Below are 13,497 nucleotides of genomic sequence, written 5' to 3' on the forward strand. Positions count from 1 at the left end.
AATAGCTGCTGCTGTTGATGATGATAAATAAACCTATTTCCCTCCCTCCAAACAACCCCAGCAATAAATGAAATAGCATTTACGTTTAATAAATATATCTATTTCCCCCAACCATCACTGCCATTAAATAATTCATATTCACATTTTTTCCCATACAGCCCCACTTTCAATTAATAGCTCCCAAACCACCCCAGCATTAAATTAAATGTCCAATCACCCCATCTTAAATTGCTAGGCCCTAATATTAAATTAACCGACATCACCCCATAAATAAAATAGCACAAATTAAATAATTAGCCCCCACCTAAACTCCACCATTAAATTAATAGCCTACCTTCTACATTATATTAACATTTTCCTCCTTCATGCCTGATATTATGCCACACAGTAGTGCCCCAAAATCATATTATACCACACAGTAGTGTCCAAAAATCCTATTATACCACACAGTAGTGCCCCAAAATCATATTATATCACACAGTAGTGCCCCAAAATCATATTTTACCACATAGTAGTGCCACAAAATCATATTATATCGCACAGTAGTGCCCCAAATCATGTTACACCACACAGTAGTGCCATATTATACCACACAGTTGTGCCCCAAAATCATATTATGCCACAATAGTGCCCCCAGTTGATATTATGCCACACAGTAGTGGCCCAAATCATATTATCCCGCATTTTCTGTGTGGCACCTTTTCTCTTCTCCCCAGTTTTCTGTGTGGCACCCTTTCTCTTCTCCCTTGTTTTCTGTGTGGCACCTTTTCTCTCCCCCCCCCCATTTTTTGTGCAGCATCATTCCTCTTTGCCCCCCCTTTTTGTGTACCTACGTTCTCAGCTTCTTCTCTGTCCGCTCTTCGTCAGCTGCCTTCCAGGAGCTGTACTGATCACATGTGCCGCACGCAGTGCTTCGCGCGACACATGTGACCAGGAAGTAATAGTGCACGACGTGCACCGACTGCTCGAACCGGCCCATCTGACCATCGACCCTTCTGGCATTTGCCAGAAGTGCCAGATGGCCAGTCCGGCCCTGGCCTGAGTGCTCTGCTTACTAGATATGAAGGCATGGGGCTGTATATGTAAGCATCATTTGGCATATGGGGCTGCATATGGTGAGATCTTGGAGATACTATTATAACTGGTGGTAGTAATTTTACCGATTACCACAATTCAGTTAGTATACCTACATAAATATTCCGATGACTAGACATAAATATAGACTGAACTTCAAAAAGACAGACAACATAGCCGACAATGTTCACATCAATTCTGAAGACAGAACATTGCGACCGTGGATATTGACTTAAAATGGCAGCTGTAACATTGATGGTTTTAAATTGCCAAAGCTGGTTCCTGCCACCTGTATCATCTAATCTAAGGGTTAGGGTTAGGCGACAGGACCCGGCATTGCCAATTTAAAACCATCAATGTTACGGTCGCCATTTTAAGTGATGTCAATATCCACGGTCGCGTTTACTGTATAATGCACAGTGACACACATGGCATAAGTTAACTATTATGTTGTGCTAAGTTAATCCTTTGTTGGTTTGCCACAGTAGCTCACTAGATTTGACTGAAGGATCCCACTGTGAAAAATTTTATATGCATTTCTTCTCTTACCCTACACTGACGTTTTCAAAATGAAGCTGTACTTGATACTCATTTGTAGCAGGGACTTCTGTTAGAGAGCTACTGGGATCATTGCAGGAGAGCTGAAGTACACCGGAGATCTGAAGCACTGACACAAACAGGGCCTGATCAACCACTAGGCTGACCAGGCTGCAGCCTGGGGCGCTGGGTCCTGGGGGGCGCGGCACTGTGGGTATTTTTTTTTTCAAAAAAAAAAAATTATTTTTTTTTTACATTTTTTTTTTTTATTATTATTATTATTTTTTTATTCATTTATTTTTTTTTCGGGGTAGGGGAGGGGGGGGTCACCGCTGGGGGTCGCCACAGGGGGGGTCGCTGCGGGGGGGTGGAGGGCTCGACGATCAAAAGCATTGGTGGTCAGTGGTTAGCAACACACAGCCAATCGCCAGGCTGCCTGTTGCTGTGCAGCAGACAGGAAGCAGGGCGTCTTCACTTCCTATCTGCTGATCTGAGGAGAGGACTGTCATGCATATGTATAGGGAGGGAGAGGGGGACTGTCATACAAATCTATAGGGTGGGAGGGGGGGGGCTGCCATGAAAATCTATAGGGAGGTAGAGAGGTTGATATGTATGAATGAGGGCAGAGGAGGGGGGCTGATATATGTGACTGGGGGAGTTTTGATGTGACGGGGGGGATAGTGGAGGTAAGGAAAATAGCTGCAAGGGGGATGGATGCAGGGTGGGAGGTAAAGAAAATGGCTGCAGCAGGGGTTAAGGAAAATGGCTGTGGGGGGGGTTGTGGTTAAGGAAAATGGCTACAGGGGGTATTTAAAAAATAGAGCAGCTTTGGGGGGCAGAATCTCATGATTGTGTGGTGGTCACATGGGTGGTCTCAGCAATCACTAGAATACTAAATATTAGTGAGATGGGGCTGGTAGAGGTTTGTATTTGATTGACAACAAATATTCAGATATTGCTTATATATGCCTGTCCAATGGGGTACTTTTAGCTGGCCATAATGGAGTGTTTTGTTTTAACTAAAGGGCCTAATCATTCAGGGTTTGCATTATAATTCATTTTTGCATTTTCAAAAAAGGACGCCAACTTTCCAGAAGCCAGCGAGAGGATAACAAAGTTGCAAGAGAGAAGAGCAAGAACAGGTAAGAGACAATGGCACAATATGTCTAAATTTGAATGCTGGAGAATACACCTGAACATTCATATTCAGGAGTGTTCCTATACACCTATATATTTGGAGGAGGGGGGGGGGGGGGGGGGGCGCTGCGGCCGTATTAGCCTAGGGCGGCCAGAACCCTTAATCAGGCCCTGGACACAAACGACCACAAGCTGGCACATTTGCAGTGAAGCTTCATTAAGGCTTTTAGCTGAAAGCCCAAAGGGGGTATAAAATCCCACCCAATAACAGGTATATTAAAATCTACCACCAGCAGCTGCCTTGTACTAATTAAAAAGAGGTTTGATGTGTCTGCTGAGCATAGGGGTTTATTCCAAAGTCTCTTTTTTGAATTTATGAAAATCAATTATGACCAAATTCAAATATTTAGTATTTTTTCGATATAAAAAAAATAATATTTTTGCGATAGCTCTCCTAGAATAAATATATTCACATAATTTAGAGTCCATCTGGATTAGAGATGGGCGGGTCCGGTTCTCCGAGAACCGAACCCACCCGAACTTTGGGTATCCGAGTACCGAGCTGAGCAGCTCGGTACTCTCCCGCCCATTCCGAATCCAAATCGAGGCCGAACGTCATTGTGACGTTGTCGGATCTCGGGACTCGGTTCTCGCGATACTTCAACTTTATAAATACACGCCTCCACAGCAATCCATCGCCATTTGACAGAGGGAGAGAGCAGGGTGTAGTCATAGGCTAATTAGAGCAGGGACAGAGAATACAATATTGTTCTTGCAATTGCTCTAACCAAAATCGCTAGTGCAGAGAGGAGGATAGAGGTTTATTATTTTTTCTTCATATTTGGCACTCCCCAGCGCTTTTGGGGTGTCCCCCATAATTGTGCATTAATATTTCTGGCTGTCAAAAGTCATATCTGTCAGCAGTATCTACTAAATAATTTGTAGCACACCTCAGTGCTTTTGGGGTGTCCTCCCTAATTGTGCATTAATATTTCTGGCTGTCAAAAGTCATATCTGTCAGCAGTATCTACTAAATAATTTTTAGCACTCCTCAGTGTTTTTGGGGTGTCCTCCCTAATTGTGCATTAATATTTCTGGCTGTCAAAAGTCATATCTGTCAGCAGTATCTACTAAATAATTTTTAGCACTCCTCAGTGTTTTTGGGGTGTCCTCCCTAATTGTGCATTAATATTTCTGGCTGTCAAAAGTCATATCTGTCAGCAGTATCTACTAAATAATTTTTAGCACTCCTCAGTGTTTTTGGGGTGTCCTCCCTAATTGTGCATTAATATTTCTGGCTGTCAAAAGTCATATCTGTCAGCAGTATCTACTAAATAATTTTTAGCACTCCTCAGTGTTTTTGGGGTGTCCTCCCTAATTGTGCATTAATATTTCTGGCTGTCAAAAGTCATATCTGTCAGCAGTATCTACTAAATAATTTTTAGCACTCCTCAGTGTTTTTGGGGTGTCCTCCCTAATTGTGCATTAATATTTCTGGCTGTCAAAAGTCATATCTGTCAGCAGTATCTACTAAATAATTTTTAGCACTCCTCAGTGTTTTTGGGGTGTCCTCCCTAATTGTGCATTAATATTTCTGGCTGTCAAAAGTCATATCTGTCAGCAGTATCTACTAAATAATTTTTAGCACTCCTCAGTGTTTTTGGGGTGTCCTCCCTAATTGTGCATTAATATTTCTGGCTGTCAAAAGTCATATCTGTCAGCAGTATCTACTAAATAATTTTTAGCACTCCTCAGTGTTTTTGGGGTGTCCTCCCTAATTGTGCATTAATATTTCTGGCTGTCAAAAGTCATATCTGTCAGCAGTATCTACTAAATAATTTTTAGCACTCCTCAGTGTTTTTGGGGTGTCCTCCCTAATTGTGCATTAATATTTCTGGCTGTCAAAAGTCATATCTGTCAGCAGTATCTACTAAATAATTTTTAGCACTCCTCAGTGTTTTTGGGGTGTCCTCCCTAATTGTGCATTAATATTTCTGGCTGTCAAAAGTCATATCTGTCAGCAGTATCTACTAAATAATTTTTAGCACTCCTCAGTGTTTTTGGGGTGTCCTCCCTAATTGTGCATTAATATTTCTGGCTGTCAAAAGTCATATCTGTCAGCAGTATCTACTAAATAATTTTTAGCACTCCTCAGTGTTTTTGGGGTGTCCTCCCTAATTGTGCATTAATATTTCTGGCTGTCAAAAGTCATATCTGTCAGCAGTATCTACTAAATAATTTTTAGCACTCCTCAGTGTTTTTGGGGTGTCCTCCCTAATTGTGCATTAATATTTCTGGCTGTCAAAAGTCATATCTGTCAGCAGTATCTACTAAATAATTTTTAGCACTCCCCAGTGGTTTGCGCTCAGAATGGATTCAAAGCAGTCCACATATGATCTAAATGAGCAACCAGGTTCTGTCACCAGTCCTGATGTTAGTGTTCCCAGTACGTCATCTGGCCAAGGCGATGTCAAACAACAGAGTGTTTTCAAATTAGTGCAAAAAACAAAAACCAAAAAAAAATTTACTGTATTGAAGCGAAAAAGAAGTGTAACTGAGCAAAAGTTAAGTGACGATAAAAAAAAAATTGCAAGCATGCCATTCTACACACGCAGTGGCAAAGAGAGAATGAGGCCTTCACCTTTGGCTATTAGTGGCAGATCCCAAAAAGTTACCCAGCCTACAATTGGTGCACAACTACTGTTACGCGTCAAAGCTGAGCTGCAAGATAACAGTGAGGCATTACAGGAGAATATTTGCTCTGATTCACAAATGACAACAATCCCTGTGGAGAGTCCATCCAACAGTGGGATGTCTAATCGTGAGCATTCTGCTGATGTGTGCCTTAATAGCCCGAGTGTAGCCGGTGATACCCAAATTGAGGATGCCACTTTGGAATTAGAAGAGGATGAAGGGGAGATTTGTGTAGGCGACGAGGGCGCTAATGAGGATGTTGATGAGGATGAGGTTGTTTGTGTAAGTCCTGCACCAGTGGCAGCAGTTCTGGCACGTGACAAGAAAAAGGCCATTGTCATGCCTGGGCATAAAACAAAAAAATCCACTTCTTATGTGTGGAATTATTTCTACCCAAATCCAGACAACAATTGTATAGCCATTTGTAGTGTATGTGAAGCCACAGTCAGTCGAGGGAGGGACCTTAACCATCTTGGAACCTCGTCTATGTTACGCCATTTAACGAGAGTTCATGGCAAAGTGTTGGGAAAAGCTGAAAGTTCTTCCCAAAAGAATACAAGCACTCCCTCATCAGCTAAGACCCTCCGCTCACCGACATACCGACGGCTACAAAATACACCCACCACACCATCCTCATCAATATCCTCAGTAGCGCTCGGAGTTAGCCCGGCATCCCACTTAAGGCTGGATGACTCCGGCACTATTATTGATTCCTCTGAAGAAAGCGTTAGTCCTGCTGCTGCTGTTGCTGCTGCTGGGGGTGAATCGTCATCCCAGAGGCAGGTGAATAAAATGAGCAGTCCTACATTTCAGCAATTAACTGTGAAACAATCATTTGCGAGGGGAAGCAAATATGACAGCAGTCACCCAGTCGCCAAGCGAATCACAGACGCCATGGCTGCAATGTTAGTGTTAGATCTGCGTCCAATCTCCACAATAAACGCAGCTGGTTTTTCACAGTTAATTGAGGTTTTGTGTCCGCGTTACAGAATTCCATCGCGACACCATTTCTCCCGTAAAGCTATTCCACAACTATACCAAAAAGTGTGTAAAAATGTAGAGATTGCGCTGAAAAATGCCATTCTGCCCACTGTTCACTTAACCACAGATATGTGGACAAGTGGAAGTGGCCAAACCAAAGACTATATGACTGTGACAGCCCACTGGGTTGGTCATTCACCTTCACCAGCAGGAACAGCAGCAGCATGTACACCACTACGTAACATTTGTCACAGGCAGGCCACTCTTTGTATCACCGGCTTCACTAACAGGCATACGGCTGACAATTTGTTACGCAAACTGAGAGATGTGATTGATGCATGGCTTATACCACTCGGACTCTCCCCAGGGTATGTCATTTCAGATAACGCCAACAATATAGTGCGAGCATTACAGCTGGGTGATTTCCAACATATTCCCTGTTTTGCTCACACCATCAACTTGGTGGTGCAGAGCTTCCTACGAAATAACCGTGAGGTGCAGGAGATGCTTTCGGTGGCCCGTAAAATTTCAGGCCATTTCAGGCATTCAGCCACAGCATGTAGGAGATTACAGCAGCTCCAAGAGCAGTTTAACTTGCCCTGCCACCAACTTAAGCAAGAGGTGGTAACTCGGTGGAATTCCACCCTGTACATGCTTCAGAGGATGGAGGAACAGCGCAAAGCCATCCAAGCATATTGCACAAGTCATGACATTGGGAAAGGAGGGGGGATGTATTTCACTCTTGCACAGTGGGGAATCCTTTCAGTGCTGTGCAAGGTGCTGAAACCATTTGAAGTTGTGACATGTGAGGTCAGTGCAGACTCTGCTAGTTTGAGCCAAGTCATTCCTTTAATTAGACTATTGGAAAAGCAGCTTGAGAAAATGAAGGAGGAGCTGAAAGCAAGCAATTCAGCAAAGTATGTTGGCCTTGTCGATCAAGTACTTAATTCGCTTCACAATGATCCTCGAGTTATTAAGATCTTGAACTCGGATCAGTACGTTTTGGCCACTGTGCTTGATCCAAGGTTTAAAACCTACATTGAGTCTTTACTTGTAAATGAGCGAGATGTGAACTTTTGCAAGGAGCTATTGCTCAGCAAGTTGGCCGCTGAACTGGGCCTCGGCTTGACGACGTGTCCTCCTTCACTTTCTCAAGCTGTTGCTCGTAAAAAATTAAATTTCCAAAAAAGAAGCAGGGAAGACACAGGGGGCAGACCAGAACAATTTAACATCTGGGCTGGTTTGAAGGATTTTTCAAAAAAATGTGTCACTTTGCCCATAACTCCATCCAATATGAGTATAAACATGCAAAGGATGGTGGAGGATTACTTTCAAGAGGTAGTTGATATGGAAATGTCAGACAGTCCCTTTCCTTACTGGGAAGAAAAGCAGGCCATTTGGAAACCCATGTACAAACTTGCTTTGCAATACCTAAGCTGCCCACCCTCCAGTGTGTACTCTGAACGAGTGTTCAGCACAGCAGGGAACTTAGTCAGTGATCGCCGTAGAAGGTTACTTCCCAAAAATGTGGAGAAAATGATGTTTATAAAAATGAACTACATCTTCCACGAGGAAGGCCTTCACCATCCAAGACATCCAAGCACTGACTGTTCTCTAATGGCGGATTCAAGCGGCGATGAATTGATAGTCTGTGATGATGACGTACACACTGATGAGGGTGAGGATTAAGCTGAAGATGATGCCGATAACATCTTTTTAAAACTTTCTATGTAAGTGTAGGGTGCAATCTACCCCCAAAGAGGAAAGGGACTTGTGGCATTTCCATATCACATACCATCTTGAAAGGCTGCTGTTAGGGCAATTTATCCTTAAGGGTAGGGTGTCATAGACAGAGTGACCCTAAACTGGCTTTGTCCATTTTTCATAATATTGTACAGTCTATAATGGCTGAATTTTTGGGTATTTTATACAAGTGGAGGGGGGCCTAGAGAGACAGAAACCAAACTGGCTTTTTCCATGTCAATTAATATTGTACAGTCTATAATGGCTGAATTTTTGGGTATTTTATACAAGTGGAGGGGGGCCTAGAGAGACAGAGTGACCCCAAACTGTCTTTCTCCATGTCAATTAATATTGTACAGTCTATAATGGCTGAATTTTTTAGTATTTTATACAAGTGGAGGGGTGCCTTGAGAGACAGAAACCAAACTGGCTTTTTCCATTTCTTTACATATTTAACTATAAGTGTAGGGTGTAATATACATTCAAAGACGATGGCTGCATTGCCAATATGCATAGATGGAGAGGAAGACAATCTGTTTTGTGTGTAGAATAGGCCTACCAACGAAGAATTAAACTGTTTTTTTGGATGATTTATTACCTCAACAATTAGATTACTTGTCTATAAAACAGTTGGAGCACTAAATTGGGTTAATTTAGGCCCAAAAACATGGATTTTCCCAAAAAATAGCAAAACAAAACCAAACAAAACCAAAACCAAAACCAAAACACGCAATGGCGGTTTTGCAAAACCAAAACCAAAACCAAAACACGACGGTAATCCAGATCCAAAACCGAATCCAAAACCAAAACACGGGGGTCAGTGACCATCTCTAATCTGGATTAACAATATTATAAGGACTAGATTGCCGTTACTGTTTTACTGCAGTTGGCAGTCACAATGGAAGGATGGGTGGCGTTTATGGGATAAGAAATAACCACTAGGGTGCATGTGGTCATAGACTATAGCTTACTCCCAAAAACCCGTACACTACACTATACACAGGCTTACAAGTTTATAGCACAGTGGATATGTTTAAAATTAAAGTGAACATTGAGTGGTCTGCTGGACTTGTGTAAGCAAAATGCTTAATGATTCCATAGAAAGTTCCACTGTTTTTGATTCTGTGTTACACATAATACCCATCACTTTTACATAGCACTGTACCTTTCCTTGTAGCTGCTGGATCTCCGTCACATGATCCTTGTAACTGGCCTGCATTCGGGCTTGCAATGCATTAATCTCCTGGTCCCGGGACAGTATCTGTTCCTTGGCCTTGGATTCAACGCTATTTACCTTGGCTTTCTCAGCTGCCAATTCCTGCAATGTAATATAAAGAAAAAATGGAACAACTAAATTTCTATATACAGATAACGAGAAGTTCAGACTCTCAAAAATCCTGCACACAACGAAGATAAGCGCAGGTGTGGAGGGGATCATATGATCACTCCCGGTCACATGACTCAGGTTCGTCAGTCAATGCTGTACAGTAAGGGTCTCTGTGCCCATGCCCGAGGTTTTCGGTCGGCTCATGCACACAGGGATTGTAATGAGGAAACAAGATCGCAATCCAGAATGCATGAGAAGAGGCAGTGATACGCAAGTTTCTTTACTTCGGAGGAGCAGCAGTTTTTCGGAACTGCTGTTCCTGTGTAGGTGTTTTAATAAATATGAAAGATAGCTCAATCCTTATCTATGCGACGAGGATTGAAATCTATCTTTCATAAAATGCGGACATTAGTATATAGGGGCCTAAAAGGCTTAATACAAAAAAAGTATCTGTTTGTAGACTGAAAGTCTATGGTGTGAAAACAGGGCCTATCCCACACTTACTGCCTTAACTCAAACATTTTTTACGTTCTGATGACTGTTCAAAACATTTCCATATATATTTGTGAGCACATTTCTTGGTTTATTGCTCTCATCATTAAAGCGATTTGTGATTATGCAGTTTGTTAGATGTTCCACAATGAATCACCTTATTAATTTCACGTAGTCTATTTTTAGCAGCCGCTGCATCTTCTTGTTCCGCTGACAGTAATTTTTCTTTCTCTTCCAGCTGCCGTTTTAGAGCTGTAACTGGATCTCCCTTCTGAGTGGCCTGAAAATATGATTTCAAAAAACAAACAATTAACCTATATCACTCTGAGATGTTGTGTCCTTCAACAAAACAATACTAAAAAGGGGAATCCCTGTTCATATACACCTTTTTCACTTTTAGGCACGGTTGGTCTGTATGGTTAACATTATTTTGCAAAACAACATTATCAAAAACTTGTCTAGCTTACAAAAACATTATAAATTTAAAGTGCCAAAAGTTTCATGCCACAGAGTACAAAACATACAATAAAATAGTTATGTAATACTGCACACTGACTGCTCCAGTAATATAATCTGTTTTGAACTCTTAGGGCTAGATTTACTAAACTGCTGGTTTGAAAAAGTGGAGATGTTGCCTATAGCAACCAATCAGCTTCTACCTGTCAATTTGTAGAATGTACTAAATAAATGATAACTAGAATCTGATTGGTTGATATAGGCAACATTTCCACTTTTTCAAGCCAAAAGTTTAGTAAATATACCCTTTAAAGTGTTCTAGCTACCTACAAACAGTGGTGTCAGCCGATTTGTCACTAATAAAAGGGTAGGCTACACATCAAGAAAAAAATAGGCATGTCATAATGTTATCTTTCTAAGAGGGCTCTAAAATCACACAAAGCACAATCTTCTTTAAGTCATTAATTGTACTTGTCAATGTAGAAAATAACAAAGTTCTAGTACTGTGTGCCATGTGTCTTGCTTGATGCCATTTTTCTCAGTTAATATTTCAATAAGCTTCTGCGCTTCTCCTTCGCTGAAAGCCATACTGCTGATGGTGGAAACAAGCGTCTTGTACGGCAGGAAAAGAGCACCATCCAATTCATTAGCAACTGCAAAATACAAGACAGACATGAAGGTCACTGTCAGAGTTATACTCTGATGTTCGTACATAAAGCCAATCACGAGCTGAAGAACAGCATAGTCTTATATCCGATCTATGATAGCTAAGTGCTGGAGGTTCAGTTTTCTTTTAAAAAAGAAAAAAAGTAAAGAATATACAAAAATTATATTTTTTTCTGAGAGTTAAGAGACAGGGGGGTAAATGTATCAAGCTAAGACTTTTCCGTCGGGTTTGAAAAGTGGAAATGTTGCCTATAGCAACCAATCAGATTCTAGCTATCATTTTGTAGAATGTATTAAATAAATGATAGCTAGAATCTGATTGGTTTTTCAAACCCGCTGGAAAACTCTCAGCTTGATACATTTACCCCTGAGTCTCTAAGTCTTTCGCTCTGCCTGGGTCCCACTTGGACTGGCTGCAGGTTCTGCCACATGTTTTTAGGGGGGTCTTTTGTTCAAACAAGTGACACTCTCCACTGAGTCACTTTCCTCACTGCCACGCTTCTCGGTTGAGTTCTAAAACTCGGATTACAGGCCTGAGTCTGGGGTGTTTGGGTTGTGGGACAGCTCATTCTCAGATGATCGATTTTCCTTCAGCCATAACAATCTCTCTCCAGCCAGGGCTCCGGTGGTCTCTGATAACTTCAAGGGATAGGACTAGAAGGTTTTATGGGTTTTATGGGTTTTATGGCTTCGGGAAATGATGAACAGATGACCGTGTTCCCCTGTTTGTACAGTCCTTTGGGGTTGGTTGCTAGACTGACCGGCCAACGGGGCTGCTTTTTTCATGGTTGCTGGGTTACAGTTTAATACCCATTCCTTCACTTCTGGTGCGCACTGGTGGTGAAACTGTTCTCTACAAATTAAGTCCACTAATTCATCAAGGACTTGGCTCCAGATCCATTAATCCATCTAATTGCCAACTGCTGCAGCTTGTTATAAATTCATGATGTGAGGGCTTTTAGCCAAGTCCCAAAACTTCTGCCAGTAGGTTTCTAGGGTAATAACATGGTGCTTATGGAGGGCCCTTTTTCCCACGTCATAGTCTGCACAGTCCTCTGGTGCCACCCCACAATAGACCTCCACTGCATGGATTTCTAGCATGGGAAGGTAATAGTCTCACGCAGAATCTTTAAACTGAGATCTTTTATTGCTCAATAGTCCTGACAAGGACATTTACACGCTAATTTGACATACTAGCGATCTCTAGAAGCTCAGATGCTATAATACCATATCATGGTCAAACAGGGCTCTTTTTATACAAATTTTGACACATGTTGGCAAGGGGTAAGCCAGCCGCATTCCTACGTGGCACCACAAGTCTGAGATATTACATCAGATATTTAGCATCAGGATGTAATATTCTTTAGACTTGAGATAACGTAGTTTTAAACTTTAACAAAATTTACATCGATCTGTGATTTGCTAAATTACTTGCTGGTTGTATTTTCAGACAGGTTCTAAAACACAGGATGAAAACTACAGAGGATGGAAATGTAATTCAAGCTAAAAGAGGTCTTGGTCATTGAGATAAAAAATACTTAATTAGCATGCAATTAGCCTGCCTTCAGAAGTTACAAAACAGTTTCCCTCCAACATATGGCTACTGCATCAGAAATCAATAGATTTCCAATACAGAAATACAACATTATATAACAAATCAGTACATTTTCAATATTATACAGCAGTGCACTGCGGCACAAATTAAAATACATTTTTACAATGAGTTATTTATAAGTGATCCAGCCACACCAGGGGGTAAATGTATCAAGCTGAGAGTTTTTTGGCGGGTTTGAAAATCAGATTCTAGCTATTATTTATTTAGTACATTCTACAAAATGATAGCTAGAATCTGATTGGTTTCCCTAGGCAAAATCTCTACTTTTCAAACCCGCCATAAAATTCTCTGCTTGATAAATCTTGGTCTTGGTCTTCTCCTTCAGTAAAGTGAGCATCAAACCCAGCTTTAGCGGATCTGTGGATTACATCATGGACCTCACCTAGAAAAATCAGGAAACTTTGAGCCAAACATGGGTAAGACTGAGTGCTAGCCCAAAACGTCTCCTGCACTGGAACCTGGGGCAATGGCTGAATGGTGGCTTCATGGGAGTCAACACATTAATTTGAAATCACGACAACTGGGCCTGCAAATTATTACTTTGTACTTGATTTTCTCAACTGCAAAATTTGCAGAATTGAGAGAATAGGAGAAACAGCAGTCAAGCGAAGGATTTCAGAGTTTTGCATGACCTGTAAACAAGCTGTGGTCAGCAACAGGAAAAGAAATGTATAGGCTCCGGCAGGGTCTATGTGCAAATGTACAATAATCTGGAATTTACTGGTGATTTCATGAAGTCCATATGATCTGTAGGTAACGAGGACAGTGAATTTTG

General features: G+C 41.5%; 1 protein-coding gene across 1 annotated transcript; it reads right to left on the bottom strand.

Annotated features, from left to right (window-relative positions):
• Window positions 1-9,205: 9,205 nt before the first annotated feature.
• Window positions 9,206-11,893, bottom strand: LOC142131534 (ribosome-binding protein 1-like). Its single transcript, XM_075194405.1, has 4 exons — window positions 11,869-11,893; window positions 10,946-11,094; window positions 10,143-10,265; window positions 9,206-9,484 (listed from the first exon to the last, which is right to left on the bottom strand). The coding sequence occupies exons 1-4, from the start codon at window positions 11,891-11,893 to the stop codon at window positions 9,206-9,208; spliced, it is 576 nt and encodes a 191-aa protein (XP_075050506.1).
• Window positions 11,894-13,497: the final 1,604 nt, after the last annotated feature.

This window comes from Mixophyes fleayi, unplaced genomic scaffold (assembly GCF_038048845.1).
Source record: "Mixophyes fleayi isolate aMixFle1 unplaced genomic scaffold, aMixFle1.hap1 Scaffold_35, whole genome shotgun sequence".
Lineage (NCBI taxonomy): Eukaryota > Metazoa > Chordata > Amphibia > Anura > Limnodynastidae > Mixophyes > Mixophyes fleayi.

What these genes read in the sequence shown, in the direction of transcription:
- LOC142131534 (XM_075194405.1), bottom strand. Translation starts at nt 11,893, where the DNA reads ATGAAAAAAGCAGCCCCGTTGGCCG. An exon ending in AGCAAGACACATGGCACACA is followed by an intron (nt 10,266 to 10,945) that starts GTACTAGAACTT and finishes TCATATTTTCAG; the next exon opens with GCCACTCAGAAGGGAGATCC. An exon ending in GACTACGTGAAATTAATAAG is followed by an intron (nt 9,485 to 10,142) that starts GTGATTCATTGT and finishes ATTACATTGCAG; the next exon opens with GAATTGGCAGCTGAGAAAGC.